Source organism: Oncorhynchus nerka, linkage group LG5, assembly GCF_034236695.1.
Source record: "Oncorhynchus nerka isolate Pitt River linkage group LG5, Oner_Uvic_2.0, whole genome shotgun sequence".
Classification (NCBI taxonomy): domain Eukaryota; kingdom Metazoa; phylum Chordata; class Actinopteri; order Salmoniformes; family Salmonidae; genus Oncorhynchus; species Oncorhynchus nerka.
The window spans coordinates 56,916,142-56,943,591 of record NC_088400.1 but is presented as its reverse complement, the minus strand read 5'-3'; the positions used below and the strand labels follow the sequence as shown (position 1 = coordinate 56,943,591).

General features: G+C 48.8%; 1 protein-coding gene across 7 annotated transcripts in view; it reads left to right on the top strand.

Moving 5' to 3' along the window:
• Positions 1-27,450, top strand: part of LOC115129866 (CLIP-associating protein 1-B-like) — a 51,105-nt gene that overhangs the window by 10,143 nt on the left and 13,512 nt on the right. For 4 of the 7 annotated variants that reach the window (XM_065018769.1, XM_065018768.1, XM_065018771.1 and 1 more), the window contains 14 exons: positions 3,222-3,356; positions 4,133-4,218; positions 4,365-4,457; positions 4,676-4,821; positions 5,036-5,171; positions 9,180-9,250; positions 9,346-9,405; positions 10,064-10,141; positions 10,313-10,480; positions 10,908-10,954; positions 22,042-22,221; positions 24,335-24,442; positions 25,720-25,875; positions 26,173-26,277. In XM_065018769.1, coding sequence (XP_064874841.1) covers positions 3,222-3,356; positions 4,133-4,218; positions 4,365-4,457; positions 4,676-4,821; positions 5,036-5,171; positions 9,180-9,250; positions 9,346-9,405; positions 10,064-10,141; positions 10,313-10,480; positions 10,908-10,954; positions 22,042-22,221; positions 24,335-24,442; positions 25,720-25,875; positions 26,173-26,277 — 1,569 coding nt within the window. Of the gene's footprint in view, positions 1-2,153; positions 2,367-3,221; positions 3,357-4,132; positions 4,219-4,364; positions 4,458-4,675; positions 4,822-5,035; positions 5,172-9,179; positions 9,251-9,345; positions 9,406-10,063; positions 10,142-10,312; positions 10,481-10,907; positions 10,955-22,041; positions 22,222-24,334; positions 24,443-25,719; positions 25,876-26,172; positions 26,278-27,450 lie in introns of those variants that run through there. The other 3 variants (XM_065018773.1, XM_065018770.1, XM_065018774.1) reach the window with 2 other exon arrangements.

The following is a 27,450-nucleotide window of genomic DNA, read 5'->3' as shown; positions in this document are numbered from 1 at the left end:
ATCTAGAGCTTAAGGAATGATTTGTACTGAAATACTATGCTCTTAGATATATTCAGAACTAGTTTATTGTTGGCCACCAATTCTGAAACTAACTTCAACTCCTTTGTTTAGAGTTGCAGTGATTTCGCTAGCTTGTTTAAGGCTAGTGGTAAATCATTAGTAAAAATAGAAAACAGTAACAGGCCAAGACAGCTCCCTTGCGGAATTCCACAGTTTACATGTATTAGATTAGAGAGGCTTCCATTAAAAAAAAACTCTGTGTTCTATTATATTTCCATATCCTTGATCAAAAGCTGAGGGTGTAAAGCCATAACACATACTTTTTAACTGCTAACAGATTATGGTCAACAATGAAATTGGTCTGCTGTTAGAACCAGGAAAGGGTGGTTTACCATTCTTGGGAATAATAATGACTTTAGCTTCCCTCCGGGTCTGAGGGAAATTTTTTTTCTTCAAGCTCAGATTGAAGATATGATAAATAGGAGCTGCAACATATTCCCACTACCATCCTCAGTAGCTTTCCATCTAAAATGTCAATACCAAGTGGTTTCTCATTATTAATGGCCAGCAACCATTTGTTCACCTCTTCCACCAGTAAATAATGAAAATTTGAATTTACATATTGCTTTTCTTTCATAATGGAGATCTAACCAGAGTGAAGAGAGTGCCCGTATGCATGGGATTGGTTATGTGCACATGTAGGCCTCTTCAACATTCATTCATTCAGGCCACACCGGATGAATTGTTTTGATGCTGTCTTCGTTTCACTCCTATTTGTCTCGTTGATTGTGAGAAGTGACTCCTGAAATGTATGGATTTTCTTGCAGAAATGGCGTTCATGCTTGAAACGAATGGGGCTGCTGAATTGTGCTGCTCCTGTGTTGTCCGGTGCTCGAGTAGCTCGTTCCCCGGTGAGAAAGTCTCTCTGTGAGAGAATGGCTGGTTTGTGTTCAAGGTATCGGATGGTGAAGAGGAAGAGCTAGCTGTGTGTTGATAGTAGGTGTCCTCAGGTACCGTGGAGGTTAATGGAGCCTTTTCCTCAGAGGTACTATAGGTTGAATTCCACAGTATCACTTTCAGGTTGAAGCTGTTGTTGCTCTCTTGTCAGACAACAACTGGTGCGTTTATCAGGTGGGGCACTGCCATCTTGGGGATGAATTAGGGAATGTCTGGTTTGTGTGACATTACTGCATTATACAGCAGGTCTCATGTGCTTATGATTCATTGCTGATTTTGATGTATTCTTTTAGGATGCACTCATGCATATTGACCTGGAACCATAGACAACTATTTTAGACACATAACCTATGTTCTTCGTAGCTTTAACGAGACAGGGTGTTTTGCATTCAGACAAGTTGTACTGCCCTTGCTCACACAGAGTCCAGGGTTTTTCTGCATAAAAAAGTATTAGGCGGGGCTCCTAAGTGTTTTTTCGCATGGAAAAACGTTTTCAATGTAAAATTAAAGGAATAAAAATGAACAATCACCAAAATTAACGCTAGACAGTCAAGGAAAATCGAAAATTCCCCAAAAGATGCATTCAGGAGTATTTTTGTCATGGCATGGGGCCCCCATTGATTTTGTTATAACATTTGAGTCACTCAGATAGCAAAAAAAATTCTGGAAATTTGCTTTAAAACAGCTTCTGAAGTTGTTTGGACTGTGACCGAACCATTGGCCACTCCCATGGCCACACCTACCAACTAAGGCCCGTTTTTTTAATCCAGAAAAAAACGCAGTCTTTATTTACAATGCAAACAATGCAAATCCTGAACCTAAACTATACTCTAGCATTAGCATTCAGCCCATCCTTCAGCCGTGAATTTCCCTCCATTTTGCTCTGCTGTCTGTGTTGACAAAATCAGTTAAGGAAAATTATCTTGAAGGACAGAGAATAACAGCCTGTAGATGGAGTGTGATATTCCCTCATGTCTCTCACTCTCCGGTGATGGCGCTAGGCTCACTGACCTGTTAAGATTGAATTCATGGCTCATCAGTTTCTGTCTGGCTCCTCCCACTCACAGGGTGTGTCCTTGCCTCCCCGTGGGAGGTGGAGCTACCCATCTGCTTTCTCTGTCGTTACTGCTCTACGGGCCGGCTCACTGTGGTCAGTAGGGGGGTGGCACCTAGAAACACAGCACAGCAAGCGCTTGTGTGTTAGTGGGAGAGAGTGTGAACTGTGCAGCAGGAGGGCAGCAAAGCCCTCACGCACCAGAGAGGGGAGAGTGTAGCTGTCATTTGCTAGCTGCCTGCAGCGAGGGAGCTAGCTGGGAGACCTGTGGAGACTGGAGACTATGTGGAGGGGGTCTGGACTGGACTGTCTGGCGACATGCTGAGGAAACTTGTCTGTAGGAGGATCTGTGCCTGTAAGCTCTGCTTCTCTTTCTTCTTGACACGTGGTGGGGGGTGGAGGTAGAGGAGAGACCCGTTGTATTAATATTAATGAGCGCCGTGGAGGAATGTGGGTCAAGTCAACAGTGTTGAGGGAGTCACCTGTCACTAAGATGAAGATTGAGAGATTGGGGACAGACAGTTGAACAGTGACAGACAGGAGAGGACAGCTGGGTACAGAGTACACGCTATGAAGTCTGATGGCTCAGACATTCTGAAGGCTATCAGTAACAATGTCTGGATTTTATGAGCTACCCTCATCACAACTGGTATTGATGACAGCGGTATGCTCAGAGCTGGGTTTTATACCAGGCTGGTTTATTAGACGTTCACCTCGTTGCAATGGGGAGAGGAACAATGTGAGGTAGACGACACACAACTGACGGGATGCGTTGGTGTGCTGCCCCTGCGTTGTGTGGACCTCTGAATAATGCATGGGGTTGTGTTTCATCGATCGCTGGCCCGGCAGATGACTCTGCTCCCTCCGGGCCGACTAACCGTGACTGACATGTTCAGTTCACCACTGTTTTGGAAGGGGGGGGGGGTCACTTCACTTCACCTCCACAGCATGAGGGCGCAACCACCGGTTACCGGAATCAGACCTAGACATTTGACAACAGAATGTACTCCGATGACCCCTCCCCCCAATGTGTGTGTGTTTGTGTAAAGGTCATGCAGGCTGCTGCTGAAATGTGTTATTGTTGTAGGAGGGGGTGGGATTGAGCACACGGCACTGATATAAAACATTCTTTGTTTGTTCAGTACAGTCAGCACTCAAATTGTGCCAGAGTGGAAATAACTTGAATTCTCTGTTTTGCCTTCTCTCCCAGATAAGAACTTTGAAGATGATGATTCGGTGGACGGGGGGCGGTCCTCCTCTTCTAAAGGCCCGTCGTCAGGGAAGAAGACAGTGAGCATGGGGTCGTTCCGTAGGCCCAGCTCTGCTTCCAGCACCAAATCAACAGGTGACACGCCCCTTCCTGTTCGCACCAGCAGAGAGTGTGTTGGTGATGGAACGGAGAGCCATGTGTATTTTTAACATTGTCAAATTGTGATTGGCTCTTTCTCCTACCACAGTATTCCGTTCATTTGCTTCCTCAAGAATCCCTGTGTGTCTCTGTGTGCGTCTGTCTGTGTCTGTGTGTGTGCATTCTTATGCTTTTTAGACATTATGATGACCGGATTATCTAGATAAGCCTTTATTTGGCAATGGGTAATAAACAGGGCTCAGCAGTGCGAGCATTTTACTCACATATGCACATTGAATTATAATTTAGGAGCACCAGTGCACCTAGAAAAATGAATATCTCAAGTACTTTTCATTGTGCTCCTAAATGTCTTTGTGTGGGCCTACATTTTTCAACTTATGCGTGCTCCTTGTAATAAAGAAAGATCAGCGCAGAGCCCTGAATAATGACCTCTGTCCAGGGTTTGTATGGAAGATAATTCACTGTGGAGCTGTCTAGTGTCTATCTGTACCCTTGGGACAGTGCAGATGGTGAGGATTATGTGATGATGTAATGGAACCAGAACACAGAGAGAAACAGAATACAGATTGACAGAAACATGGGATATTGAGAATTGAGCGTGATATGCCCTGCGTGAATCCCATAAGGCTGCAGCCAATCCAAGATTCATATTTGTGTGAAAAATAGATTCATGTGTGTGTGAATAGTAGCCCACTAGAATAGCTTTCTGGTAAAGTTAACAATTCGACCTGGTGCTCCTCTGCTTATATCAGGGAGAGATGGTCCTAGTGCGGCTGCTGCAGGGGCTGTGGATGAGGAGGACTTCATCCGTGCCTTCGAGGAAGTGCCCGCTATGCAAGTACGTGTTCGCTCTCATAACAAAATCAAAACTCGTTCCGCGCTATTCTCGCTTGGGCACGTGAAACAGGCCCTATGTGACAAGCCGTATATTAAACCCATTAGGAATGTGCTTCCTCTTCAGTGGTTCTTCTCTCCTCCTCTCAGCTTTTCTCTAACAGGGAAATGGAGGACGCCATGACCAAGATCAGAGAGGTGCTGGCTGACGACAAACGAGACTGGGAGCACAGAGTCACTGCGGTAAGAGACGACCAACCAATCGGCCCTCACCTCCAGATGATTGATCCACACTAGCGTACCATTTGACGCCATGTATTGGCCATGCATTCTGAGTGCGGATTTTGGATTGTAGCCACTGACCATTAATTAAGTGGCTGTTTCTATGAAGCAGCCACGTCTATCATTTGATTGGAAGTGTGACGCCGATTGACGGCTTGCTGCGTCTCCTTCTTCTCCAGTTGAAGAAGATGCGTTCTCTGCTCCTGGCGGGGGCGGTGGAGTTTGACGGTTTCTCCCAGCAGCTGCGTCTCACGGAGGCAGCCTTCAAGATGTCCTCTAAAGACCTGCGCTCTCAGGTGGTCAGAGAGGCCTGTATCACTCTGGGGTAAGGAGCCCTCCGGTCCTATCCACTTACTCACGGTTTCAATTCAAATCAAACAAAGCTTTATTTAACGTTACCGAAGCCATACTGTTATTACGTCATACAAACTGCCCCCCCCCCACACACACACACTTTATTGTACAGCTCCATCAGTAGACAATAAGATAGCATTCATTATAACTTGTCCCCGTGTCCATACGGTCCCTCTATCCCGCAGCCACCTGTCCTACATCCTGGGGAACAGGTTTGATCATTGTGCTGAGTCCATCATGCCCACTCTCCTAACCCTGGTCTCTAACTCGGCCAAGGTCATGGCCACATCCGGAATCGCTGTCATACGACTCATCATCAGAGTGAGTGAAGTTATTTACATTTGAAATAAGTATAGTATAATTAGAATTATATATATCTTTATTTTAGGTGGTAGATCAGCTTTAATAGTGCAGATCGATTGTAGCTTCCATCAATGTAATTGTGTGCATCATTTCCAATTTGGATAAGTGTGTATGTGTATATATTGGATAAGTGTGGACATGCATACATACAAATCTTCCTCTACCCTCTACCCTCTATTTCTGATGTCCTTCCTCTAACCTCCACCTCTCCCATCTATTTCTGATGTCCTTCCTCTAACCTTCACCTCTCCCATCTATTTCTGATGTCCTTCCTCTAACCTCCACCTCTCCCATCTATTTCTGATGTCCTTCCTCTAACCTTCACCTCTCCCATCTATTTCTGATGTCCTTCCTCTAACCTTCACCTCTCCCATCTATTTCTGATGTCCTTCCTCTAACCTTCACCTCTCCCATCTATTTCTGATGTCCTTCCTCTAACCTTCACCTCTCCCATCTATTTCTGATGTCCTTCCTCTAACCTTCACCTCTCCCATCTATTTCTGATGTCCTTCCTCTAACCTTCACCTCTCCCATCTATTTCTGATGTCCTTCCTCTAACCTTCACCTCTCCCATCTATTTCTGATGTCCTTCCTCTAACCTTCACCTCTCCCATCTATTTCTGATGTCCTTCCTCTAACCTTCACCTCTCCCATCTATTTCTGATGTCCTTCCTCTAACCTTCACCTCTCCAAATCAAATCATCAAATCAAATTTTATTTGTCACATACACATGGTTAGCAGATGTTAATGCGAGTGTAGAGAAATGCTTGTGCTTCTAGTTCCGACAATGCAGTGATAACCAACAAGTAATCTAACTAACAATTCCAAAACTACTGTCTTATACACAGTGTAAGGGGATAAGGAATATGTACATAAGGATATATGAATGAGTGATGGTACAGAGCAGCATACAGTAGATGGTATCGAGTACAGTATATACATATGAGATGAGTATGTAGACAAAGTAAACAAAGTGGCATAGTTAAAGTGGCTAGTGACATAAGAATGCAGTCGATGATCTAGAGTACAGTATATACATATGCATATGAGATGAATAATGTAGGGTAAGTAACATTATATAAGGTAGCATTGTTTAAAGTGGCTAGTGATATATTTACATCATTTCCCATTATTAAAGTGGCTGGAGTTGGGTCAGTGTCAATGACAGTGTGTTGGCAGCAGCCACTCAATGTTAGTGGTGGCTGTTTAACAGTCTGATGGCCTTGAGATAGAAGCTGTTTTTCAGTCTCTCGGTCCCAGCTTTGATGCACCTGTACTGACCTCGCCTTCTGGATGATAGCGGGGTGAACAGGCAGTGGTTCGGGTGGTTGATGTCCTTGATGATCTTTATGGCCTTCCTGTAACATCGGGTGGTGTAGGTGTCCTGGAGGGCAGGTAGTTTGCCCCGGTGATGCGTTGTGCAGACCTCACTACCCTCTGGAGAGCCTTACGGTTGAGGGCGGAGCAGTTGCCGTACCAGGCGGTGATACAGCCCGCCAGGATGCTCTCGATTGTGCATCTGTAGAAGTTTGTGAGTGCTTTTGGTGACAAGCCGAATTTCTTCAGCCTCCTGAGGTTGAAGAGGCGCTGCTGCGCCTTCTTCACGACGCTGTCAGTGTGAGTGGACCAATTCAGTTTGTCTGTGATGTGTATGCCGAGGAACTTAAAACTTGCTACCCTCTCCACTACTGATCCATCGATGTGGATAGGGGGGTGTTCCCTCTGCTGTTTCCTGAAGTCCACAATCATCTCCTTAGTTTTGTTGATGTTGAGTGTGAGGTTATTTTCCTGACACCACACTCCGAGGGCCCTCACCTCCTCCCTGTAGGCCGTCTCGTCGTTGTTGGTAATCAAGCCTACCACTGTTGTGTCGTCCGCAAACTTGATGATTGAGTTGGAGGCGTGCATGGCCACGCAGTCGTGGGTGAACAGGGAGTACAGGAGAGGGCTCAGAACGCACCCTTGTGGGGCCCCGTGTTGAGGATCAGCGGGGAGGAGATGTTGTTGCCTACCCTCACCACCTGGGGGCGGCCCGTCAGGAAGTCCAGAACCCAGTTGCACAGGGCGGGGTCGAGACCCAGGGTCTCGAGCTTGATGACGAGCTTGGAGGGTACTATGGTGTTGAATGCCGAGCTGTAGTCGATGAACAGCATTCTCACATAGTTATTCCTCTTGTCCAGGTGGGTTAGGGCAGTGTGCAGTGTGGTTGAGATTGCATCGTCTGTGGACCTATTTGGGCGGTAAGCAAATTGGAGTGGGTCTAGGGTGTCAGGTAGGGTGGAGGTGATATGGTCCTTGACTAGTCTCTCAAAGCACTTCATGATGACGGAAGTGAGTGCTACGGGGCGGTAGTCGTTTAGCTCAGTTACCTTAGCTTTCTTGGGAACAGGAACAATGGTGGCCCTCTTGAAGCATGTGGGAACAGCAGACTGGTATAGGGATTGATTGAATATGTCCGTAAACACACCGGCCAGCTGGTCTGCGCATGCTCTGAGGGCGCGGCTGGGGATGCCGTCTGGGCCTGCAGCCTTGCGAGGTTAACACCTTTAAATGTCTTATTCACCTCGGCTGCAGTGAAGGAGAGACCGCATGTTTTCGTTGCAGGCCGTGTCAGTGGCAATGTATTGTCCTCAAAGCGGGCAAAAAGTTATTTAGTCTGCCTGGGAGCAAGACATCCTGGTCCGTGACTGGGCTGGGTTTCTTCTTGTAGTCCGTGATTGACTGTAGACCCTGCCACATGCCTCTTGTGTCTGAGCCATTGAATTGAGATTCCACTTTGTCTCTGTACTGACGCTTAGCTTGTTTAATAGCCTTGCGGAGGGAATAGCTGCATTGTTTATATTCGGACATATTACCAGACACCTTGCCCTGATTAAAAGCAGTGGTTCGCGCTTTCAGTTTCACGCGAATGCTGCCATCAATCCACGGTTTCTGGTTTGGGAATGTTTTTATCGTTGCTATGGGAACGACATCTTCGACGCACGTTCTAATGAACTCGCACACCGAATCAGCGTATTCGTCAATATTTCCATCTGACGCAATACGAAACATGTCCCAGTCCACGTGATGGAAGCAGTCTTGGAGTGTGGAGTCAGCTTGGTCTGACCAGCGTTGGACAGACCTCAGCGTGGGAGCCTCTTGTTTTAGTTTCTGCCTGTAGGCAGGGATCAGCAAAATGGAGTCGTGGTCAGCTTTTCCGAAAGGGGGGCGGGGCAGGGCCTTATATGCGTCGCGGAAGTTAGAGTAACAATGATCCAAGGTTTTACCACCCCTGGTTGCGCAATCGATATGCTGGTAAAATTTAGGGAGTCTTGTTTTCAGATTAGCTTTGTTAAAATCCCCAGCTACAATGAATGCAGCCTCCGGATAAATGGTTTCCATCTATTTCTGATGTCCTTCCTCTAACCTTCACCTCTCCCATCTATTTCTGATGTCCATCCTCTACCCTCCACCTCTCCCATCTATTTCTGATGTCCTTCCTCTAACCTCCACCTCTCCCATCTATTTCTGATGTCCTTCCTCTAACCTCCACCTCTCCCATCTATTTCTGATGTCCATCCAGTTTGATTTCTATTTGCCACATATGTGTGTACATTCTACAGACACTGTTTATTTTACATTTGTTATCTTGTTGTTTATTAGTCCCACCAGTTGAATTGAGTTGAGTTTGAATTGAGCTGGGTGGTTCAGTTGAGTTCAGCGTCAGTCAGACAAAATGGCCGAGTGGCTAGCCTTTCTTTGTTTAGAACACTAACTCACATTTTTCCTACCCGAGGGCTGCAAACGACATTCCACTGCATTCCAATGTGGGCGTTCATTGTTGGTCGATGCTTGCGATTGTTCTCCAAAGATGCCTTGTGTGTTCCTCACTCAATCTGTACTAGAGCAGCCAGTAACTGAACAGGTATAAAACTGGACCAGTGACACGAGGATGACTATATTTCCGTCTTCTCTCTGTCTTCCAGCATACACACTACCCTCGTCTCATTCCCATCGTGACCGGCAGCTGCCAGTCCAAATCTGTGGCCGTGAGAAGGTAAACAAACAAATTGCCTCAAAGACTTCTCCCTAATCACACTTTAGCATGAGCGCCTGTTTGTTTCCCTGACTGTCTTCTTGTTCTATTCCCAGGCGCAGTTTTGAGTTCTTGGACCTCTTGCTACAGGAGTGGCAGACCAGCTCTCTAGAGAGGTTCGCTTAAATGGCTGCTACTAGACAGGCCTATGAACTCATACTTAGAATTGTCCCCCCTCCTCAACAACTCAGTGTTGTATTGCCGTGTTGTAGGTAGCTACTGTACTGTAAACCTTATTTCTAGCCACTGCCCAGTGAGTTTGTGATGAGCCCGTCCAGGTAACATGAAACTACGTTGTTGTCAGTGAGTGGCTCCTCATTTCAGCAGTTTCCATGGCAATGCCAGGGAGGGATATCTATCCCATAAAAGCACACTGTGCTTCATCATTGTGGTGAAACCAAATCTCTGACTGGGATGTCAGGGGAGCTCTCTTGTCGCCTTCTCATTGATTTACTCCCTGTATAGTGCACTGCTTTCGACTAGGCCCCATGGGCACTACTTTTGACCAGAGCCCTATGGGCCCTGGTCGAAAGCAGTGCACTATATAGGGAATAGGGTGCCATAGGGCTCTGGTCAAAAGCAGTGCACTATATAGGGAATAGGGTGCCATAGGGCTCTGGTCAAAAGCAGTGCACTATATAGGGTATAGCGTTGGCATTTGGGACGTAACCGTAGCTTTTTATGCTGTGGTGGTTTTGGTGGAGAGGAGGGTGTTGGGATGCTGCAGGCAGAGAGAATGAAGCTGGTGTTCCTACTCTTCTTGATCCCTCACAGGAATGTAGCTGTTCTGACAGAGACCATCAAGAAAGGAGTCCATGATGCAGACTCCGAGGCCAGATCAGTGGCCAGGAAGTAAGTCACTCTCACACTATGTCGGACATGCATTAACCATGTTCCTATTTGAAAATATGAGTTTGCCAACATCGCATGTCGTCACGGTAACAACTTTTCCTCCGCATTTGATGTTTTATCTGCCAACCTGAAACATTGCCCCGTTGACGACAGGCTGTGTCACTGTTTCAGGTGCTACTGGACGTTCCACGGCCACTTCAGCCGGGAGGCGGAGCAGCTGTTCCAGGCTCTAGAGTCGTCCTATCAGAAGGCTCTCCAGTCCCACATGAAGAGTTCTGACAGCATCCTGTCCCTCCCTGCCTCAGACCGCTCCTCCTCCTCCTCACAGGAGAGCCTCAAGTGAGACACTCCACCCGTTCTTTCCTTCTCACCCTCTGTCTCCCTGTCTCCTTTCTTCTCTCCATGTCTCTTACTTGGCACTCTGTGTCTTTCTCTATAATTTTCTGTCTCTCGCTCTCTCTGTCTCTCTCTCTCTGTCTCTCTCTCTCTCTCTCTCTCTCTCTCTCTCTCTGTCTCTCTCTCTCTGTCTCTCTCTCTGTCTCTCTCTCTCTCTCTCTCTTTCTCGTAGTGCTCTCTCTCTCTCTCTCTCTCTCTCTCTCTCTCTCGTAGTGCTCTGCCTCTCTCGAGTAGTGCTCTGCCTCTCTCAGGTAGTGCTCTGCCTCTCTCGAGTAGTGCTCTGTCTCAGTTTCTCTCTCTCTCTCTGTCTGTGATATTGATCTTAGTCAGTCAGGTTAATCACTGTTTATCTCTCTGTCTGTCTCCACAGCCGCCCTCAGTCTGCCAAGAGCTCCATGGGAAACACCGTGACCAGGAGTAAGGACTGTCATTACATCACTGTAATTACATCACTGTCATTAGTACCGCTGACGTTAGTACCGCTGACGTTACTACCGCTGACGTTACTACCGCTGACGTTACTACCGCTGACGTTAGTACCGCTGACGTTACTACCGCTGACGTTACTACCGCTGACGTTAGTACCGCTGACGTTACTACCGCTGACGTTACTACCGCTGACGTTAGTACCGCTGACGTTACTACCGCTGACGTTAGTACCGCTGACGTTAGTACCGCTGACGTTACTACCGCTGACGTTACTACCGCTGACGTTACTACCGCTGACGTTAGTACCGCTGACGTTACTACCGCTGACGTTACTACCGCTGACGTTACTACCGCTGACGTTACTACCTCTGACGTTACTACCGCTGACGTTACTACCGCTGACGTTAGTACCTCTGACGTTACTACCGCTGACGTTACTACCGCTGACGTTAGTACCGCTGACGTTAGTACCTCTGACGTTACTACCGCTGACGTTACTACCGCTGACGTTAGTACCTCTGACGTTACTACCGCTGACGTTACTACCGCTGACGTTACTACCGCTGACGTTAGTACCGCTGACGTTAGTACCGCTGACGCACGCTGACGTTACTACCTCTGACGTTACTACCGCTGACGTTACTACCGCTGACGTTACTACCGCTGACGTTACTACCGCTGACGTTAGTACCTCTGACGTTACTACCGCTGACGTTAGTACCTCTGACGTTACTACCTCTGACGTTAGTACCGCTGACGTTACTACCGCTGACGTTAGTACCGCTGACGTTACTACCGCTGACGTTACTACCGCTGACGTTACTACCTCTGACGTTACTACCGCTGACGTTACTACCGCTGACGTTACTACCGCTGACGTTTCTACCGCTGACGTTACTACCGCTGACGTTAGTACCGCTGACGTTACTACCTCTGACGTTAGTACCGCTGACGTTAGTACCGCTGACGTTAGTACCGCTGACGTTAGTACCGCTGACGTTACTACCTCTGACGTTAGTACCGCTGACGTTAGTACCGCTGACGTTACTACCGCTGACGTTACTACCGCTGACGTTACTACCGCTGACGTTACTACCGCTGACGTTACTACCGCTGACGTTACTACCGCTGACGTTAGTACCGCTGACGTTACTACCGCTGACGTTACTACCGCTGACGTTAGTACCGCTGACGTTAGTACCTCTGACGTTAGTACCTCTGACGTTACTACCGCTGACGTTACTACCGCTGACGTTAGTACCTCTGACGTTACTACCGCTGACGTTACTACAGCTGACGTTACTACCGCTGACGTTAGTACCTCTGACGTTACTACCGCTGACGTTACTACCGCTGACGTTAGTACCGCTGACGTTAGTACCTCTGACGTTAGTACCTCTGACGTTACTACCGCTGACGTTACTACCGCTGACGTTAGTACCTCTGACGCACTACCGCTGACGCGTTACTACGCTGACGTTACTACCTCTGACGTTACTACCGCTGACGTTACTACCGCTGACGCTATTACCGCTGACGCGTTACTACCGCTGACGTTACTACCGCTGACGTTACTACCGCTGACGTTACTACCTGACGTTAGTACGCTGACGCATTACCGCTGACGCACTTACCGCTGACGTTAGTACCTCTGACGTTACTACCGCTGACGTTACTACCGCTGACGTTACTACCGCTGACGTTAGTACCGCTGACGTTACTACCGCTGACGTTACTACCGCTGACGTTAGTACCGCTGACGTTACTACCGCTGACGTTAGTACCTCTGACGTTACTACCGCTGACGTTACTACCGCTGACGCTACCTCTGACGTTACTACCGCTGGCGTTAGTACCGCTGACGTTACTACCGCTGACGTTACTACCTCTGACGTTACTACCGCTGACGTTACTACCGCTGACGTTACTACCGCTGACGTTACGCTTACCGCTGACGTTAGTACGCTGACGTTACTACGCTGACGTTAGTACCGCTGACGTTAGTACCGCTGACGTTACTACCGCTGACGTTACTACCGCTGACGTTACTACCTCTGACGTTACTACCGCTGACGTTACTACCGCTGACGTTAGTACCGCTGACGTTAGTACCGCTGACGCTGGCGTACTACCGCTGACGTTAGTACCGCTGACGTTAGTACCGCTGACGTTACTACCGCTGACGTTACTACCGCTGACGTTACTACCGCTGACGTTACTACCTCTGACGTTACTACCGCTGACGTTACTACCGCTGACGTTAGTACCGCTGACGTTACTACCGCTGACGTTACTACCGCTGACGTTACTACCGCTGACGTTAGTACCGCTGACGTTACTACCGCTGACGTTACTACCGCTGACGTTACTACCGCTGACGTTAGTACCGCTGACGTTACTACCTCTGACGTTACTACCGCTGACGTTACTACCGCTGGCGTTACTACCGCTGACGTTAGTACCGCTGACGCAGTACCGCTGACGTTACTACCTCTGACGTTACTACCGCTGACGTTACTACCTCTGACGTTACTACCTCTGACGTTACTACCGCTGACGTTAGTACCGCTGACGTTAGTACCGCTGACGTTACTACCGCTGACGTTACTACCGCTGACATTACCGCTGACGTACGCTGGCGTTAGTACCGCTGACGTTACTACCGCTGACGTTACTACCGCTGACGTTACTACCGCTGACGTTACTACCGCTGACGTTACTACCGCTGACGTTAGTACCGCTGACGTTACTACCGCTGACGTTACTACCGCTGACGTTACTACCGCTGACGTTAGTACCGCTGACGTTACTACCGCTGACGTTACTACCGCTGACGTTACTACCGCTGACGTTACTACCGCTGACGTTAGTACCGCTGACGTTAGTACCGCTGACGTTAGTACCGCTGACGTTACTACCGCTGACGTTACCGCTGACGTTAGTACCGCTGGCGTTACTACACAGACGTTACTACCGCTGACGTTAGTACCGCTGACGTTACTACCGCTGACGTTACTACGTTACTACCGCTGACGTTAGTACCGCTGACGTTACTACCGCTGACGTTACTACCGCTGACGTTACTACCGCTGACGTTACTGCTGACGTTACTACCGCTGACGTTACTACCGCTGACGTTAGTACCGCTGACGTTACTACCGCTGACGTTACTACCGCTGACGTTACTACCGCTGACGTTACTACCGCTGACGTTAGTACCTCTGACGTTACTACCGCTGACGTTAGTACCGCTGACGTTACTACCGCTGGCGTTAGTACCGCTGACGTTACTACCGCTGACGTTACTACCGCTGACGTTACTACCGCTGACGTTACTACCGCTGACGTTAGTACCGCTGACGCAGTACGCTGACGTTACTACCGCTGACGTTACTACCGCTGACGTAGTACCGCTGACGTTAGTACCGCTGACGCACTACCGCTGACGTTAGTACCGCTGACGCAGTACCTGACGTGTACGCTCACGTTACTACGCTGACGTTACTACCGCTGACGTTAGTACCGCTGACGTTACTACCGCTGACGTTACTACCGCTGACGTTAGTACCGCTGACGTTACTACCGCTGACGTTACTACCGCTGACGTTACTACCGCTGACGTTACTACCGCTGACGTTAGTACCTCTGACGTTAGTACCGCTGACGTTACTACCGCTGACGCATTACCGCTGACGTTAGTACCTCTGACGTTACTACCGCTGACGTTACTACCGCTGACGCAGTACCGCTGACGCACTACCGCTGACGTTACTACCTCTGACGTTACTACCGCTGACGTTAGTACCGCTGGTTAGTACCGCTGACGCACTACCTCTGACGTTAGTACCGCTGACGCATTACCGCTGACGTTACTACCGCTGACGTTGACGTACCGCTGACGTTAGTACCGCTGACGTTACTACCGCTGACGTTAGTACCGCTGACGTTACTACCGCTGACGTTACTACCGCTGACGCAGTACCGCTGACGTTACTACCTCTGACGCAGTACCGCTGACGTTACTACCGCTGACGTTAGTACCGCTGACGTTACTACCGCTGACGTTAGTACCGCTGACGTTACTACCTCTGACGTTAGTACCTCTGACGTTAGTACCGCTGACGTTAGTACCGCTGACGCTGACGTTAGTACCTCTGACGTTACTACCGCTGACGTTAGTACCGCTGACGTTAGTACCGCTGACGCTGGCGTTACTGACGCATTACCGCTGACGTTACTACCGCTGACGTTACTACCGCTGACGTTAGTACCGCTGACGTTACTACCGCTGACGTTACTACCGCTGACGTTAGTACCGCTGACGTTAGTACCGCTGACGTTACTACCGCTGACGTTACTACCGCTGACGTTAGTACCTCTGACGCTACCGCTGACGCATTACCGCTGACGCATTACCTCTGACGTTACTACCGCTGACGTTACTACCGCTGACGTTACTACCGCTGACGTTACATACCGCTGACGTTAGTACCGCTGACGTTAGTACCTCTGACGCATACCGCTGACGTTACTACCGCTGACGTTACTACCGCTGACGTTAGTACCGCTGACGTTAGTACCGCTGACGTTACTACCGCTGACGTTACTACCGCTGACGTTACTACCTCTGACGTTACTACCGCTGACGCATTACCGCTGACGTTACTACCTCTGACGTTACTACCGCTGACGTTACTACCGCTGACGTTACTACCGCTGACGTTAGTACCGCTGACGTTAGTACCGCTGACGTTAGTACCGCTGACGTTACTACCGCTGACGTTACTACCGCTGACGTTACTACCTCTGACGTTACTACCGCTGGCGTTACTACCGCTGACGTTACGTACCGCTGACGCATTACCGCTGACGTTAGTACCGCTGACGTTAGCTACGTTACTACGCTGACGTTACTACCTGGCGTTACTACGCTGGCGTTACTACCGCTGACGTTATTACCGCTGACGTTACTACCGCTGACGTTATACCGCTGACGCATTACTACCGCTGACGCCTCGCTGACGTTACTACCGCTGACGCGTTACTGACGCTGGCGTTACTACCGCTGACGTTACTACCGCTGACGTTAGTACCGCTGACGCGTTACTACCTCTGACGTTACTACCGCTGACGTTACTACCTCTGACGCGTTACTACCGCTGACGTTACTACGCTGGCGTTACTACCTGCTGACGTTACTACCGCTGACGTTACTACCGCTGACGTTACTACCGCTGACGTTACTACCGCTGACGTTAGTACCTCTGACGTTACTACCGCTGACGTTACTACCGCTGACGTTACTACCGCTGACGTTACTACCGCTGACGTTACTACCGCTGACGTTACTACCGCTGACGTTACTACCGCTGACGTTAGTACCGCTGACGTTACTACCGCTGACGTTACTACGCTGACGTTACTACCGCTGACGTTACTACGCTGACGTTACTACCGCTGACGTTACTACCGCTGACGTTACTACCGCTGGCGTTACTACGCTGACGTTACTACGTTACTACGCTGGCGTTAGTACCGCTGACGTTAGTACCGCTGACGTTACTACCGCTGACGTTACTACCTCTGACGTTACTACCGCTGACGTTACTACCGCTGACGTTAGTACCGCTGACGCAGTACCGCTGACGTTACTACCGCTGACGTTACTACCGCTGACGCGTTACTACTGACGTTAGTACCGCTGACGCAGTACCGCTGACGTTACTACCGCTGACGTTACTACCGCTGACGTTACTACCGCTTAGTACGCTGTTACCGCTGACGCGTTACTACGCTGACGTTACTACCGCTGACGTTAGTACGCTGACGTTACTACCGCTGACGTTACTACCTCTGACGTTACTACCGCTGACGTTACTACCGCTGACGTTACTACCGCTGGCGTTAGTACCGCTGACGTTACTACCGCTGACGTTACTACCGCTGACGTTACTACCGCTGGCGTTAGTACCGCTGACGTTAGTACCGCTGACGTTACTACCTCTGGCGTTACTACGCTGACGTTACTACCGCTGACGTTAGTACCGCTGACGTTACTACCGCTGACGTTACTACCGCTGACGTTACTACCGCTGACGCGTTACCGCTGACGTTACTACTGACGTTACTACCTCTGGCGTTACTACCGCTGGCGTTACTACCGCTGGCGTTAGTACCGCTGACGTTAGTACCGCTGGCGTTACTACGCTGACGTTACTACCGCTGACGTTAGTACCGCTGGCGTTACTACCGCTGACGTGCTGGCGTTACTACCTCTGACGTTACTACCGCTGACGTTACTACCGCTGGCGTTAGTACCGCTGGCGTTAGTACCGCTGACGTTACTTACCGCTGGCGTTACTACCGCTGACGTTACTACCGCTGACGTTAGTACCGCTGACGTTACTACCGCTGACGTTACTACCGCTGACGTTAGTACCTCTGACGTTACTACCGCTGACGTTACTACCGCTGACGTTAGTACCTCTGACGTTACTACCGCTGACGCGTTACCGCTGACGTTACTACGCTGACGTTAGTACCGCTGACGTTACTACCGCTGACGTTACTACCTCTGACGTTACTACCGCTGACGTTAGTACCGCTGACGTTAGTACCGCTGACGTTAGTACCGCTGACGTTACTACCTCTGACGTTAGTACCGCTGACGTTAGTACCGCTGACGTTAGTACCGCTGACGTTACTACCTCTGACGTTAGTACCGCTGACGTTAGTACCGCTGACGTTAGTACCGCTCACGTTACTACCTCTGACGTTAGTACCGCTGACGTTACTACCGCTGACGTTACTACCGCTGACGTTACTACCGCTGACGTTACTACCGCTGACGTTAGTACCTCTGACGTTAGTACCGCTGACGTTACTACCGCTGACGTTACTACCGCTGACGTTAGTACCTCTGACGTTACTACCGCTGACGTTACTACCGCTGACGTTACTACCGCTGACGTTAGTACCTCTGGCGTTAGTACCTCTGACGTTACTACCGCTGACGTTAGTACCGCTGACGTTACTACCGCTGACGTTAGTACCGCTGACGTTAGTACCGCTGACGTTAGTACCGCTGACGTTAGTACCTCTGACGTTAGTACCGCTGACGTTAGTACCGCTGACGTTAGTACCGCTGACGTTACTACCGCTGACGTTACTACCGCTGACGTTACTACCGCTGACGTTACTACCGCGTTACTACCGCTGACGTTAGTACCGCTGACGTTACTACCGCTGACGTTACTACCGCTGACGTTAGTACCGCTGACGTTAGTACCTCTGACGTTAGTACCTCTGACGTTACTACCGCTGACGTTACTACCGCTGACGTTAGTACCTCTGACGTTACTACCGCTGACGTTACTACCGCTGACGTTACTACCTCTGACGTTACTACCGCTGACGTTACTACCGCTGACGTTACTACCGCTGACGTTAGTACCTCTGACGTTACTACCGCTGACGTTACTACCGCTGACGTTAGTACCGCTGACGTTAGTACCTCTGACGTTAGTACCTCTGACGTTACTACCGCTGACGTTACTACCGCTGACGCAGTACCTCTGACGTTACTACCGCTGACGTTACTACCGCTGACGTTACTACCTCTGACGCGTTACTACCGCTGACGTTACTACCGCTGACGCACTACCGCTGACGTTAGTACCGCTGACGTTACTACCGCTGACGTTACTACCGCTGACGTTACTACCGCTGACGTTAGTACCGCTGACGTTACTACCGCTGACGTTAGTACCGCTGACGTTAGTACCTCTGACGTTAGTACCTCTGACGTTACTACCGCTGACGTTACTACCGCTGACGTTACTACCTCTGACGTTACTACCGCTGACGTTAATACCGCTGACGTTACTACCGCTGACGTTACTACCGCTGACGTTAGTACCGCTGACGTTACTACCGCTGACGTTAGTACCGCTGACGTTACTACCGCTGACGTTAGTACCTCTGACGTTACTACCGCTGACGTTACTACCGCTGACGTTACTACCTCTGACGTTACTACCTCTGACGTTAGTACCGCTGACGTTAGTACCGCTGACGTTACTACCTCTGACGTTACTACCGCTGATGTTACTACCGCTGATGTTACTACCGCTGACGTTACTACCGCTGACGTTACTACCGCTGACGTTACTACCGCTGACGTTACTACCTCTGACGTTACTACCGCTGACGTTACTACCGCTGACGTTACTACCGCTGACGTTAGTACCGCTGACGTTACTACCTCTGACGTTACTACCGCTGACGTTACTACCTCTGACGTTACTACCTCTGACGTTACTACCTCTGACGTTAGTACCGCTGACGTTAGTACCGCTGACGTTACTACCGCTGACGTTACTACCGCTGACGTTACTACCGCTGACATTAGTACCGCTGACGTTAGTACCGCTGACGTTAGTACCGCTGACGTTACTACCGCTGACGTTACTACCGCTGACGTTACTACCTCTGACGTTACTACCGCTGACGTTACTACCGCTGACGTTAGTACCGCTGACGTTAGTACCGCTGACGTTAGTACCGCTGACGTTACTACCGCTGACGTTACTACCGCTGACGTTAGTACCGCTGACGTTACTACCTCTGACGTTACTACCGCTGACGTTACTACCGCTGACGTTACTACCGCTGACGTTACTACCGCTGACGTTAGTACCGCTGACGTTACTACCTCTGACGTTACTACCGCTGACGTTACTACCGCTGACGTTACTACCGCTGACGTTAGTACCGCTGACGTTACTACCTCTGACGTTACTACCGCTGACGTTACTACCTCTGACGTTACTACCTCTGACGTTAGTACCGCTGACGTTAGTACCGCTGACGTTACTACCGCTGACGTTACTACCGCTGACGTTACTACCGCTGGCGTTAGTACCGCTGACGTTACTACTGGCGTTACTACCGCTGACGTTACTACCGCTGACGTTAGTACCGCTGACGTTACTACCGCTGACGTTACTACCGCTGGCGTTACTACCGCGTGACGCATTACCGCTGACGTTACTACCTCTGACGTTACTACGCTGTTACTACCGCTGACGTTAGTACCGCTGACGTTACTACCGCTGACGTTACTACCGCTGACGTTACTACCGCTGACGTTACTACCGCTGACGTTAGTACCGCTGACGTTACTACCGCTGACGTTACTACCGCTGACGTTTCTACCGCTGACGTTAGTACCGCTGACGTTAGTACCGCTGACGTTACTACCGCTGACGTTACTACCGCTGACGTTAGTACCGCTGACGTTACTACCGCTGACGTTACTACCGCTGACGTTACTACCGCTGACGTTAGTACCTCTGACGTTACTACCGCTGACGTTACTACCGCTGACGTTACTACCGCTGACGTTACTACCGCTGACGTTAGTACCGCTGACGTTACTACCGCTGACGTTACTACCGCTGACGTTAGTACCTCTGACGTTACTACCGCTGACGTTACTACCGCTGACGTTACTACCTCTGACGTTAGTACCGCTGACGTTAGTACCGCTGACGTTACTACCGCTGACGTTACTACCGCTGACGTTACTACCGCTGACGTTAGTACCGCTGACGTTAGTACCGCTGACGTTACTACCTCTGACATTACTACCGCTGACGTTACTACCTCTGACGTTACTACCTCTGACGTTACTACCGCTGACGTTACTACCGCTGACGTTACTACCTCTGACGTTACTACCGCTGACGTTACTACCGCTGACGTTAGTACCGCTGACGTTACTACCGCTGACGTTACTACCTCTGACGTTACTACCGCTGACGTTACTACCTCTGACGTTACTACCGCTGACGTTAGTACCGCTGACGTTACTACCGCTGACGTTACTACCGCTGACGTTACTACCGCTGACGTTACTACCTCTGACGCTACTACCGCTGACGTTACTACCTCTGACGTTACTACCGCTGACGTTACTACCTCTGACGTTACTACCTCTGACGTTACTACCTCTGACGCTACTACCGCTGACGTTACTACCTCTGACGTTAGTACCGCTGACGTTACTACCGCTGACGTTAGTACCGCTGACGTTACTACCGCTGACGTTACTACCGCTGACGTTACTACCTCTGACGCTACTACCGCTGACGTTACTACCGCTGACGTTAGTACCGCTGACGTTACTACCGCTGACGTTAGTACCGCTGACGTTACTACCGCTGACGTTACTACCGCTGACGTTACTACCGCTGACGTTACTACCTCTGACGTTACTACCTCTGACGTTACTACCGCTGACGTTACTACCGCTGACGTTACTACCGCTGATGTTACTACCGCTGACGTTACTACCTCTGACGTTACTACCGCTGACGTTACTACCGCTGACGTTACTACTGCTGACGTTACTACCGCTGACGTTACTATCTCTGACGCTACTACCGCTGACGTTACTACCTCTGACGTTACTACCGCTGACGTTACTACCTCTGACGTTACTACCTCTGACGTTACTACCTCTGACGTTACTACCGCTGACTGGAGAAAATATCTCAGATCTCTTCTATCAGTTAAATGATCCACAGCTCTGGATATAATCAGAGACCAGAAGATATATTTTTCATAAAGATGTCGATCATGATTTTTCAAGCACAGCAACAATGTCCGTAACATCTACTGTCTGAAATCTATCCAGTATCCCTGCACGTTGTAAAGATAGTATTGGAACTGACCCTGTATGTAGTGTCTTACTTTCTGGGGTTCTTCTTATTTTTATTTCCTGTGGGTTTTGGTTCTACCTTGTGTTATTTGTAGTACTACATTGATATTGATCACGTCATTGTTGGGTTTAGAGTTTGCAAGAAAGGCATTTCACTGTACTTGTGCACGTGACATTCCAACTTGAAACGGGAGTTTGGTTTATAGCTTTCCCTCTTTTCTCGCCCTCTCTTTCCTCTCTCTATACGAAATGCGTTCGGGTAGAGAGCTTTGCTTATAACCATTGTTCCTCTCTCCTCCCTCTCCGTTTCCTCTCCTCCCTCCCTCTCTTCCCTTCACTCCTCTCCCCGAAGCGAAAGCGGCTTCCTCCAGAGGTCCCTCCACCCCGGGCTCTCTACAGCGTTCCCGTAGCGACGTGGACGTGAACGCTGCCGCCACCGCTTGTGCCAAGACCAGGATGACTCCCGTGCCCTCCTCGCCGGCCCCCTTCAGCGCTGCCTCCGCTCTGCCACCCGGCTCCTACGCCTCTCTTGGTGAGCCAAAAACATATGTCTGTGTGTGTGTTCTTATTAAGCAGTAAGGTCCGAGGCGGTGTGGTATATGGCCAGTATACCACAGCTAAGGACTGTTCTTAGGCACGAGTGCCCGGATACAGCCGTTAACCGCGGTATAGTGATCATACACCACAAAACCCTTGGGGCGCCTTATTGCTCTTATAAACTGGTTACCGATGTAATTAGAGCAGTGAAAATAAACTGTTTTGTCATTCCTGTGGTATACGGTCTGATGTACCACGGCTGTCAGCCATTTCGGCATTCAGGGCTCGAACCACCCCGTTTTATCATTCTATTTCTGTGAGCCTCATACCTTCACAGACGCTGACTACGGGGGATATAGGACCATAGCATGGAGATTTAACAACAATTTCAATTTTATTTTTCAAAACGTGATGATTAAAATACATCTTAAGGCCTTTCCAAAATCTTGTAACCCCCCCCAGTCTTCCATATGGGGATTATCCTGCTAACTTCTGTTAACCTTTCTCTCCTGGACTCTCCTGCTAACTTCTGTTAACCTCTCTCCTGGACTCTCCTGCTAACTTCTGTTAACCTCTCTCCTGGACTCTCCTGCTAACTTCTGTTAACCTCTCTCCTGGACTCTGCTGCTAACTTCTGTTAACCTTTCTCTCCTGGACTCTCCTGCTAACTTCTGTTAACCTCTCTCCTGGACTCTCCTGCTAACTTCTGTTAACCTCTCTCCTGGACTCTCCTGCTAACTTCTGTTAACCTCTCTCCTGGACTCTCCTGCTAATTTCTGTTAACCTCTCTCCTGGACTCTCCTGCTAACTTCTGTTAACCTTTCTCTCCTGGACTCTCCTGCTAACTTCTGTTAACCTCTCTCCTGGACTCTCCTGCTAACTTCTGTTAACCTCTCTCCTGGACTCTCCTGCTAACTTCTGTTAACCTCTCTCCTGGACTCTCCTGCTAACTTCTGTTAACCTCTCTCCTGGACTCTCCTGCTAATTTCTGTTAACCTCTCTCCTGGACTCTCCTGCTAACTTCTGTTAACCTCTCTCCTGGACTCTCCTGCTAACTTCTGTTAACCTCTCTCCTGGACTCTCCTGCTAACTTCTGTTAACCTCTCTCCTGGACTCTCCTGCTAACTTCTGTTAACCTTTCTCTCCTGGACTCTCCTGCTAACTTCTGTTAACCTCTCTCCTGGACTCTCCTGCTAACTTCTGTTAACCTTTCTCTCCTGGACTCTCCTGCTAACTTCTGTTAACCTCTCTCCTGGACTCTCCTGCTCTTGTTTTTGCCCTTAGACAACACACCTGGTAACATTAGACCAGAGGGTAAGATGAGATGGCTAACTGTGTGTTTGTTCTTGATGTGTGGGAGCTGGAAGACTTCATCTCTGTCCCCCTTTTGGTCTGTGTAATATACTGCGCCATTATTCACAGTAGTCGTCTTTGTAGTGTGCTACGTCATTGGATATATACGCTGCTCATCTGTGGAACACTGCATGGACTGTCTGCATGGTAGAACTACGTTGAACTGGGTCATCAGGACTGGGGTTGGTAGCCAGGGAGAGGAGACCGAGACATTGATTGTGTCCACAAATAGACCTGTCCAACTCACATGGCAGCCTCAGTGTCTGTTGGGTTATTGACTTTTATCGTTGCCTGTTTAACTGTAATTTCATGAAATCCTGTTGTGCTGTACTTTTCCCCTGAATGAACCATTGTCCTACCTAGAACAGAATACTGGAATAGACTTGTTGTGAATCATGTTTCTGTATTTGTATCTATTGTTGTGAATGAATATGTTGAGATGGAACATTTGTTATAGAGGATGAGGCATTTGTGACTTGAGATTTCTTGCTTGGACCAGCTTAATAGAGAGTTGAGTGCATGTGTCTGTTGAAATGGCTGGCAGCAACCTGCAAGTATAGACTAGCCAGTGTCTCTGTTTATGTATGAAATCTCTGGCTGTAGGTGATGATGGCTGGTGTCACCAAGCCGGGTGTGTCTGCATTTGAATGGAATCTGTGTCCACGGGAAGTTAAATCTGTTTTCTCCCTCCCCTCTCTCTCTCTCTATCACTGTCTCTCTCCATCTGTCTGTCTCTCTCTCTCTCTCCCTTCCAGGCCGTGTGCGTACCAGGAGAACGAGTTCGGGGAGCGGCGTGGGGGCGAGTCCCTCTGTCACAGACAGTAGGGGGAGAAGTCGAGCCAAAATGGTGTCAGTGTCTCAACGTGAGTGTCTTCTCCCGATATATGGGCAACACGCCATAAAGAAAAAAGACACATTGTTTCTCTTGATCAGTGTTTCTCTAGATCAGTGTTTCTCTAGATCAGTGTTTCCCTAGATCAGTGTTTCCCTAGATCAGTTGTTTCCCCAGAACAGTGTTTCCCTAGATCAGTATTTCTCTAGATCAGTGTTTCTCTAGATCAGTGTTTCTCTAGATCAGTCTTTCTCTAGATCAGTGTTTCTCTAGATCAGTGTTTCCCAGATCAGTGTTTCTCTAGATCAGTGTTTCTCTAGATCAGTGTTTCTCTATATCAGTGTTTCTCTAGATCAGTGTTTCTCTAGATGTTTCTCTTGATCAGTGTTTCTCTAGAACAGTGTTTCTCTATATCAGTGTTTCTCTAGATCAGTGTTTCTCTAGATCAGTGTTTCTCTAGATCAGTGTTTCTCTTGATCAGTGTTTCTCTAGATCAGTGTTTCTCCAGATCAGTGTTTCTCTAGATCAGTGTTTCTCCAGATCAGTGTTTCTCTATATCAGTGTTTCTCTAGATCAGTGTTTCTCTTGATCAGTGTTTCTCTTGATCAGTGTTTCTCTAGATCAGTGTTTCTCTAGATCAGTGTTTCTCTAGATCAGTGTTTCTCTTGATCAGTGTTTCTCTAGATCAGTGTTTCTCTTGATCAGTGTTTCTCTTGATCAGTGTTTCTCTAGATCAGTGTTTCTCTAGATCAGTGTTTCTCTAGTGTTTCTCTAGATCAGTGTTTCTCTAGATCAGTGTTTCTCTAGATCAGTGTTTCTCTAGATCAGTGTTTCTCTATATCAGTGTTTCTCTAGATCAGTGTTTCTCTAGATCAGTGTTTCTCTTGATCAGTGTTTCTCTAGATCAGTGTTTCTCTTGATCAGTGTTTCTCTAGATCAGTGTTTCTCTTGATCAGTGTTTCTCTAGATCAGTGTTTCTCTTGATCAGTGTTTCTCTAGATCAGTGTTTCTCTAGATCAGTGTTTCTCTAGATCAGTGTTTCTTGATTCTGGTCCTGGGGACCCAAAAGGGTGCACATATTTGTTTTTTGCCCTGCACTACACACCTGATTCCACTAATCAAGTCATCAAACTTTTAATCAGGTGTGTAGTGCAGGGCAAAAACAAATATGTGCACCCTTTTGGGTCCCCAGAATCAAGAATCACTGATCGAGAGCGATTGTTTGACATTTTTTACCACCTTTTCCACATTTGTGTGGGTATGTATTTCTCTCCCTTTATAAATACACCATACTATCTCGTGCTGCAGCTGGCAGTCGGTCTGGCTCCCCTGGTCGTCTCCTGAGCCACACATACGGCAGGATCCCCAGGGCAACTGGAGCGACAACGCCAGCAGACAGGAGGCCTAAAGTCCCCCGCAGTCATGGCTGCAGCCGAGACACCAGTCCAGACAGATCAGGCCTGGGTAAGGACCAGGAAGGACAACACACACAGACACTGAAGACAGAAAACAGCCCCTCTACAGCTGTACCCTCTCTGCTCTCTGAACCGCCTCATTTCCTGTCTGTCACTGAATGCAACCTCCTCTCCTCTGTCCTGACTAATTCCACTCCTCCTCTACTCCGCTGGGCTCTTTCTCTCTCTCTCTCTCTCTCTCTCTGAGTGTGTTGGTCTGTCTGGCTGTGCGTTATAAAGCTCTTTCGTCTTCCTCCTGCTGCTGCTCTCTCTCTCTGTGCCCCCCAAACCACCACCACTATGCTAGCGAGGAGTCGTATCCCCCGGCCCAGCATGAGTCAGGGCTGCAGCAGGGACACCTCTAGGGAGAGCAGCCGGGACACCAGCCCCGCTCGGGGATTCTCTCCTCTGGGTGAGTACAGTATAGTAACATGCCCAGCCCAGAGACCATAGCCACCATGCCCCTCAAATGCTTGGTTGTCCGGGGGCCTGAACCCTGACTAGCCCCTATCTAGAGTAGAACACAAAGGCCATCATCAGACCACAAGGAAACCAACCGAAACGAACCTCTTCTGCTTCCATCTTCTGCATGCCTTTTACTTGTGTCTTTCAAATTGTTCCTTTTCACCCCTGAGTGACAACCACATTTTCCTCAGCAACCATTTTTTACTAATCATGCCAGAGTTATTGATGACATGGCACGGGATGAGTTGATGCTTAACTTGTGTCCGCGGTCAGCTTATGGACCTGCCATCAGAACCCGCGAATGTTTGCATGAAGCCAGTTAGCGTTGCCACATGGTAGAATTCCTCCTGCTCGGGTTGACAAGTCATGTACTGTATGAGTTGAAGAAGATGCTCTTTTTAAAGCCGTGTCTAACTTCACGTGTGTGTGATATCCTCTCCCGGTTTTCCATCTGTAGCTCGACAGATGGTCAAACTATCTGTTGATAAGCCACTGGTTTCTAAGGTTACGGTTAGTTTTAGAATAAGCGTTAGGCTAAGGGTGACGTTTAGGGTTAGGATAAGTGTAAGGTTAGGATAAGGGTTAGTAGTTGGGACTATCCAAGTAAAGTGTCACCCCACTCCCACTGTTCCTCCTCTAGCGTCCAGACGTGTCTCCCGCTCCACCAGTGCTCTCCACTCGGCTGAGTCTGTGGGCCACTCAGGTGACCTGTCCTGCATGTCTCTATTAGACCAGACAGATGGCATGTCAGTGTTCCATCGTGCAGTTCACCTCGATCACCCACAGAGGGCGATGGAGAGCTGAGCATCCTCCTTATTTCAGTTTGGATGCGTCTTATTTTTCAAGTCAATCTGTGTTGTTTTGTGTCATTCTGTTTTGTTAGTACACTTTTTTTTATTGGCCCTTATACTGTGCTATAAAATAAAACTTCAATTCATCATATTATTATTTAGTGTTTTCTTCTCTTGAGTTTCTCATGACCTGCTGATGAAATTTGCTTCATTTGTTTTTCCCCCTGTGACTTTACACCCTATATAATAGGTCGACTGCTTTTCCTTCGTAATAATACTGTGTTACTGTGCTCCTATAATACCACAATACTATTCTAAAAGTATTACAA